We start from the raw sequence: 8,606 nt of genomic DNA on the forward strand, positions 1-8,606 counted from the left end.
TGGCCACTTCAGGAGCCATAGTTTAGGGCAAAGTTTTGTCTGTGCTGCTCTGGAATTTGGTATACGTGGCATCTGTCACAGCGAATATTCAAGAGCATTGAAAGAGCTATTCATGATGGCTTCCTAAGTAGATCTTGCAGTAAATGCAGTTTTGTTTTTTTTTTTTTTTTTTTTTTTTTTTTTGTATTTTGATGTCAAAATTAAAAGAATAGTTTCAAAACACTTTGCAGATTTTTAGATTTTTCAAAGGTGACCTAGTGGCTAAACCAAATGACTGTGAATCTAATTCTCTACTTATTTAAAATGGGTATCTGCAATTTTCACTGTGGCCAAAATAATCTCAAATAGACCCAAGCAAGTTATAAACATCCTTCTGAGATCATTGCTCTCTATTTTGAAAATCTTTAAAAATCCATCATACCAAGCATTGTAATTACATTTTCTTTGGAAATTATGATTTGCTCTGTCTTGATGCTTTTCTTTGCAAGTGGTGGAATGCAAACATAAGGCTAAATTCTCAAAATGCTGTGTGACAGGTGCACACAAAAAAAATTGTTTGCAGAGTAGATTGTGCATGCATATCTTCAGTTCAGCATCAAAAAATATCTTTACAGTATACTTGATGTTTTTCTAGCCATAGACACATACGTTTATAAAAACTAGAATCAGTGCTTCTGGTTGGCTTCTTATATAGTAGTATTCTTGAAAACCAAAAAGCCCAAAACAACCACTAGAGTATTCAAAGGCAAATGGAAGTTCCTGTTAGACAAAAGTTAGCTCTTGGCAAATGTCAATAATTATAAAGCAGCATAAGCTAAGACTTCTATGAGGCTATTGTAAGACTAGAAATGGTTGAGAATTAGCAGGGAAGCTGTCATTATAAATACAATAAGCACTTAATGGCATCACTTCATCTTATGTGTCATCTCTGTATTGCCCTTGTTTGCTTAACACAGGGTCTGTTTCTTGTGGGTCAAGGAGGCAGCTACCCTTCCTAGACATGTGCTATTCTTCCTAGCTTACCTTCTTTAATGATGAGTTGGCTTAAGACAAAATTAAACAGTCGTATATCATTCACACAAGACTATTTACCATTTACAGAAATGTGATGCTAGAAATTCAACTTTCAAATTGCCAGTATGCTCCCAGTGTCAGAATACGTCAGCTTTTTTGGCCCTAGTCTGAATTTTTCCTTCAGATCTTTTTCTTCTGCATCTGTCAGTGTTTGATTATACACAAAAGATCACTGCTTGTTCAGGCTGTTCTGGCACCTGCTTTGGCATCTCTGAAATGTAAAGTTCAAGGAGAACCAGGTCCGTCTTCTTGAAGGAGTCAAAAGGTTTTCTAAAACTGCGTGTCTCAAAAGTATAGATGTGGTGGAATAACATAATCTTTCAGTTGTTTTATTTTTACTGTATTTGTTTTAGGGTGCACCTGGAATGAAGGGAGAAAAAGGTGACAGAGTAAGTCTGTTTTAAAGCCATTCTTTCTTAGATTTTTTAAGTATATGCTATGTCTTTAAAAGCACAGATACTTGCTAATAAAACACTTATTTTGGTTTTGATTATTTAGGGTGACATTGCTTCTCAGAATATGATGCGAGCTGTTGCAAGACAAGTTTGTGAACAACTGATAAATGGTAAACAGTGTTGCTTGCTTCGTTTCTCATACTAGTAATTTATTACCTTGTTTGCTAAAAGAGAAAACAGTGGTTTAAATTTAAGGTGAGAGATACTGGCCACAGAGCATAACAAGAGCTTGAGTGATCTGAGAGCTGTCCGATGCCTATGAGTTGGTGGAAAAAAACGTAGCGCTAAATTTTTTGCCAGATCCAGATGGCTAGCTTGATCGTGAACTAATCTGTGACCTTTGGAAATACACATGCAAGTCTAATGCTCTGTACAAGGAAAGTGACTTTCCTTTTGTCAGTCTGGTCCAAAATTACTGCATCTTTGTCATAAAATCAGTATACATTTTCTCGTTAAACATGCCTTATCTTCAGGAGGAGGGAATTGATGAGAAAAAGGATGCTCACTGCAGGTACTTTGCTAGCAGAAAAAGGCAGATGACTGTTGGGTAAATACTGTGCACAGAATCAGCTGTGCTATGCAAGTAAAAATGATATTTATTTGGATAAGGATTCCAAATTGAATTTCAGTCCTCTGCTGCCACATGGTGCAGCTCTGCAGCCCGTGATCGTGTTCTCTACAGAGGCTTTCTCTCTGTCCTCAAGGCAGTGCTTTTGCTGTAGAACTGCTGAGGAGCACAGAGACAAATGTGCCTATAAATTTTTCTTAATATTATTTCTATGACAAGGGCAAGTGCTGGTTGAGGTAAACAGATATACCTTCTGGATCATTAAGAGCGCTTGTGTACAGGAGGGGGGACAGTATGTCCTTTAAAATGTCTGTGGTGGCTGCTATTTAAAATGTGTCTATTAGCTGTCACAGAGGAAGGAAAGTACATTTGTGAAAGTACTAGGCTTATGAATAAGGAGGTGTTATCTGAGATCTTTTAGCATCTCTTTTTTGAACATCCCTGCCCTAACTTTTTTCATGTTCAGCTCATCTCTTCAGGGTTATGCTGGGACTGGCACATTACACTAATGAGGTAGGGTTAGATGTGTCCCCCCATTAAAGGCTCCTTTCTGCGTAGTGACACAATGCTGTTGCTTTTGTTCAGACACCTTTCTTTGGAAATGAAATTTGCCTATATGCAGAAGGCTTATAGGTACAGGCCTCTGCATCCTACAGGCTTAAGAAAGCAACTTCATAGACTGTGTGCTGCTAGCTCAACATGTGAAAAATTTATACTGTGCTTGTGGCAGCCTCAGAGCTCTGAAAGTACATAGGAATGTGATATTCCACCTTTTGAAGTGTTACAAGTCCTTTCTGTTGTTCAGACTAGAAACTCTAATTAGAGCTGTGTTGGCAAGAATATTGTAAACAAATGCTTATTTTGTGACTTTAATTGTTTTAAAATTAATTTTTGTTAATGTTATTGACTTCCAGAATTCCCCTTACCTGTCTTTCCTCCCTCCTCCATTTATGTTCAGCCTTCTTATCAGACATTCATCTTAAGGCTTCCTAATTCATCTGTACCAGTTCACTGCTAATTTATTGAATGAGAACAAGGATAGGATTTAAGGAAGAAAGATAATTTGTTATTCCTTCCCACTCTGATGAAAGACTTTCACTCATTTCTCATGGTTTATTGAACCATTTTTCTTTCCTTTTGAAGGTCAAATGAGCCGGTTCAATCAAATGCTGAATCAAATTCCGAACGATTATTATTCAAACCGTAACCAGCCAGGGCCACCAGGACCACCTGGTCCCCCAGGAGCTGCTGGGACAAGAGGAGAGCCTGGACCTGGAGGAAGACCAGGATTCCCAGGACCTCCGGGGGTCCAAGGACCACCTGGTGAAAGAGGTGAGTAAATTCCAAGGCAGCTATATATTTCACAGTGGACATAGCACAGAGGCTGCCAGAGGAACAGCCTGGTCCCTTTACCATGGCAGACTAGGAAGTCCCCACCTAGCAGTAACCCGTTAAGTCAGTTGGATTGCCTGAGGGACATTGATGTTCTGGAGAACAAGGTTAGTTACATCAGTTCTTTCCTCTGTCTCTCCCTTGCTCATGTTTCATGAAACACAAGTTGGTATAACGTTTTGGCTGCTGTCTCAGGCTTCCACAGGATATCCCAAGAAAGTGAATATTCTCAGAACTCTTCTGGCACTAAACAAAACAGCTACATCTTGAAAGGCTGTTTGGAGTAACACAACTCTTTGCAGAACAGAACTCTGATTAAGAGAGAAAATGAGTCATTACCAAGAATAGAAAGTAGGAGTTGAAAGAATTAGGTCCGTGTCCTTGGCTCTTTGCAGTACTCTGAGGGAGGGAAGCAACTCTGAACTGAGTTTGAGCATACGGGTAAACCTATTTTTTGGCTAGCTTGGATCACTGCAATGATGTGGAGCATCTGTGCTGTACTATGTTGTGGCCTTTGCTTATTCCAGCTAGTCTACTGTAGCATAGACTCAATGCTGTGTTTTCTAGCATATATTTTAGTATAATCTTTAAAACAGACTAGGAAAAAAATCAAGGAAGAAAGAATTTCTGAATTCTGCTCTCTCTTACTTACTTAATCATAATTGTTTCTAAGAAAGTGTAAAACATCGTTTATAACAGAAGTATGCAAGCTTGAAAATACCTTCCTGTGTGTAGTTTAAAATGACTAGGTTTTGTGGTGTTTTAAATATCTCAAAGACTTTTTTATGTTTGAGAAAGTTTATTCACACTAAATTACCTCTGCATCCTACTTTATTTTTAGGTTAGTATATTTATATCCAAATTATTTTCCCAAATGCTCATTTGGACATCTGTACAAATTAAGGTTTGACCAGCCTTGTTACATTAAATAATGGGAACTAAATATTAATATCAAAGAGAGAGCATGAAGAAATATTTGTTGATGTGGTTTCCTTCCTTTGGTTTTTATTGACTTTTTTTTTTCTTATTTTGAAGGAATGCCTGGAGAGAAAGGCGAAAGAGGGACCGGATCTCAAGGACCACGAGGTTTGCCGGGCCCACCTGGTAAATATTTCTTGTTCGCTCAGAATATAGAAAAGTAGGAAAAAAAGACAACATTTCGTCATAGGCAACCAGGCTACATATGGTGAATGAACATGCTTTACTCTGTCCAATTCATGTTTTTGACATGTGTTAGAGTTTACCAGAAACCCCTACAAAAAAAGGTAATTTAGAAAGATTTTTGGATGTGGCTAATAGGTATTTATCTTTATCTTGTAATTTACTCTTCTGGCATGCTTGCTTGTGTGAAAATGCATTTCATAAAAATACATTGTCCCAATATTTGATGGATATTTTCATAAGTGTTATCAGATTATACTTTTGCAGTATCTAGTTCCATTTTTCACTTGTGATTACAGAACTACAAGTAGTCCCTGGACTACAAAATATTCCCACATGCAGAATTACCGGATGATAGAGTCAGATGATTTGACCGTTGGTTTGTGTCATGCAATTTTGTTCACTGATCCCTTGGCAGAAATCAGCTGCATCATTTGTTTCTTTTTGTAGTTTACTAGGCTAAACATGGTTTTTTGTTACAGGACCCATAAGATGCTTGCAGCAAATTGTAGCCTCAGTTTCTTGAAGCTTTACTTTTCTACTAACCATAAGAAGACTGGTTCCAAAAAAAACATTACCTCATCTGTCCTGGGGCTACAGGGTAGCAGAATTAATGTACTCCTCTATTTTAATTGAAATCCAGTGTGCTTGTCTAATCTAGTAGGTTCCCTTGAGATCTTCATATCTTACGCAGAGGGGAAATAAACCAGAGAATTCATTGATGTTTCTTACTTGGCTCAAATTTTACCAACTCAGTTTCTGTGAATAAATCCTTAAGTAAGCCACACACAGGGAAGCAACTGATGATGAGTCACATTTCTAGTTTTCTTTTGTTTTTCTTTCTGTTGACCCTCATTTAGCAACAAAGTGCAAGTGTTTTCTCACCAAAGACTTAGCCTAGACTGTGTAGTCTAGACAGCAGTAATGTTAGCTGTTTTATCAAGCTAGCTCTTAAAGAAAACAAACCCCTAACCTTTCAATTCTAAAATTAGGTCCACAAGGAGAATCTAGAACTGGTCCACCAGGCTCCACAGGATCACGAGGACCACCAGGGCCGCCAGGTCGTCCTGGAAATGCGGGTATTCGAGGTCCCCCAGGGCCACCAGGATATTGTGATTCATCCCAGTGTGCTAGCATCCCTTACAACGGCCAAGGATTCCCAGGTAAGTTATGAACAACTTTCCTTAAATAGCCTTTGCAGATGTGGCTGTTCATATTGAGCTGCTTTACATGAGACAGTCCTGCTACCCTGGACATAATGAATCAGGAGGATATGGTTGCAATGAGCAGGTCTGCCTCATTGTAATGTGCAGGTATATGAGCAGTCATTTGGACTTTGATGCAGGTTTACTTGATGTTATGTGTGGTTTACTTTAAATAGGAAGTAGTAATTAAATGTTTTAGTCTTTTTTTAAATGTAGACAGTTAGTAGTTGATAATGTTGCTCATAGGATTTAAGTGACCATTTTCTTCTTCTTCTTTTTTCCCCTCCATCCCCACCCCTTCCAACCGTCTTCAGAACAAGGTTGAATTCTCCATGTTTCTCTTGAAAAATAAAAAGAATGCTGTGTTTGGCAATTTCCGTGTGTCTCTTTTTGAGCGATGTCAGGATTATTTATACAAAATTGCTAGCTGAAATAAAAATTTTCCGCAAAGGAAATCCATTTGGTGATACAGTGCAGACAACTGAAAAACACCACTGTTTTACAATTTCTACTGAATTAAACAACATGGAGTCTCTGATTAGCCCTGGGTCATATCAGCCTTCCACTCTGTGATGTAGCTCAAAACAGTAGGCTGCTTCTGGAATCAAAATAAAGGGCCACAGCGGCCACCAATTTCTGACTGGAAAGATTCTAATGTATTTTAACGTAGGGATCCTGCAGGACCACAGTACTGTTAACAAATTAATATGTATGCATCGTGACATCTCAAAATTAGTGTATGTGATACTACTATTGGATATGGTTTGCTGTTAGTGTATTGTGCATGTACCCATGAAAAGAAAATAAAAGAAAAGAGATATATATATATATGTACACACTTGCAGACTCAGTGCTGCTGGTTAAAAAGCCAGGTGATTGTGCGTTTCTCACTCAAAATTCTTATTTAAATGAAAAAGAAAGAAAATTGTACCTGTGATTCAGCAGTGTTCTCCTTTCTAGTAAGCAACTATGTATACATATATAAATATATGCCTATGACTTAACTGTTATGTATTTAGCTGAATGAAAGTATGTTTTTGCACATCAGATGGACTTTTAAAAGACTAACATCATCTTTGACCTGTTTCAGGTTTCGGCTAACACATTTTCTAAGTCGCCAGTGCTGCTTACAGTTTGAATACATGAAAATCCTGTTTCTGAGATGTTTGCGCACGTGCTTATTAGAAAATGAGTCCGTATGGATATTTCACCACGGATATGGTTTTTGAACCATGTTGGCCTCATAGAATGGGGAGATTCTTTTTACTAACCCAACTCATGAATGAGATAAAGGACAGCGATGTCAATTCATTAAGCCTGGTGCATTTCAATAATAAAATAGACAGTCTTTCTTTTTTAAAAAAAGATCCAGACCATCAAAAGCCTCAGTGGTGAAGGAGGCTTTTAAAACTACTAACCAGCAAAGGTAATGCCATTAGAAGAGACAGATTTAACCTGGTAAATGAGAAATGACTTATGTAAATAGTAAACTAATTGTGGCTTGTAAATGATTTGTATGGGACTGTATCCACTAAAATCTGTTAACAACTCTACGTGATGCTTTTGCATAAAAGCCTGCTGCTGCTTGCTATATGCCGGAATAACATCTTTTGACAACTTATGAAACCTACCTGTCTGTTGCTCGTTACCAATGTGTCTGAATCGGGGCATGTGCCTTTTTTTATATGTAATCTTGTTGGATTCTGTAACTGCAGTTATAAATACCAAAGTTTTATAATTATTTTTCTTCTGTTTTGCTGTAGTTTTTGGTGTTCCTGAAGCACCAGCTGTAACTCGGTTTGTTACGAGGAACAGCACGAGAAAATGACATGTACTGTATATTGCCGCTGGTGATAGTTATGTCTACACTCACTTTCCCATTCTCAGAGAAAATTAGTATATGCCAACCCACCTGTTCATTTTACCTGCTCCATGTCTTCTATTAATTATGTAGTTTAAAATAAAGTCCAGTGCTTGGATTTACTGAAGTAGTTGTAAAATAATATTTTTATTTGATTTGCTTTGTTGTTTTTGTTCTTTTACAATAATTGGTTCCTTGCATAATTTAAGACTTTCTGCAATATTTTGTGTATTATAAATACAGAGCCTTTCAAAATGAGTTTTAAATTTTTTATTATTTTCCTGCCAAAAAGTATTGATGAGCAAAACTGAAAAATACCCCCAGTGAACTATTAATTTATATATTTATTATATGGAAATAAGGTTGGACTAACATTATGTAGACAAACTAACTTTCGTTGTATTTGTGGATTCAAAGACATGCGATAACTATTATGTTCAATCGGACAACTATTTTCAACCAGAACCATACGTGCCTGAAAGTGGACCCTATCAACCTGAAGGTGAACCCTTTATAGTACCTATGGAGTCAGAAAGGAGAGAGGACGAGTATGAGGACTATGGAGTTGAAATGCATTCACCAGAATACCCTGAGCACATGCGCTGGAAAAGATCACTGTCAAGAAAAACAAAACCAGAACCATAAAAGATCTGTGTCTTGTTTTGGTTTTTTTGGTTGGTGGTTTTGCTATACTTGCATTTGCAGATACACACAGGGCGAGTGCATCATTTGTTTCGCAATGTAGCTTTCCGGTCATTGCATATCGGACGCATCCCTGTTTTGTATCTTGCTTATGTGGGGATAGCAATGTTTGTACCTAGAGACTTCATATTGCTCTGGAAATGCTTGTAAAATACTTTTGCTTATAGTGGCTGCGTACAGGTTAATAT

At 37.6% G+C, this 8,606-nt stretch overlaps 1 protein-coding gene across 1 annotated transcript in view; it reads left to right on the top strand.

Moving 5' to 3' along the window:
- COL12A1 (collagen type XII alpha 1 chain) overlaps positions 1 to 8,396 on the top strand; it is a gene marked incomplete at its 5' end in the record, with an annotated part of 99,758 nt that extends 91,362 nt beyond the window's left edge. The window contains 6 exons of the mRNA XM_082480976.1: positions 1,428 to 1,463; positions 1,573 to 1,639; positions 3,241 to 3,429; positions 4,525 to 4,593; positions 5,643 to 5,813; positions 8,180 to 8,396. Coding sequence (XP_082337102.1) covers positions 1,428 to 1,463; positions 1,573 to 1,639; positions 3,241 to 3,429; positions 4,525 to 4,593; positions 5,643 to 5,813; positions 8,180 to 8,361 — 714 coding nt within the window. The 3' untranslated portion in view covers positions 8,362 to 8,396. The remainder of the gene's footprint in view (positions 1 to 1,427; positions 1,464 to 1,572; positions 1,640 to 3,240; positions 3,430 to 4,524; positions 4,594 to 5,642; positions 5,814 to 8,179) is intronic.
- Between the last annotated feature and the right edge of the window lie 210 nt (positions 8,397 to 8,606).

This window comes from Vanellus vanellus (genome assembly GCF_965231255.1).
Source record: "Vanellus vanellus genome assembly, chromosome: 3".
NCBI lineage: Eukaryota > Metazoa > Chordata > Aves > Charadriiformes > Charadriidae > Vanellus > Vanellus vanellus.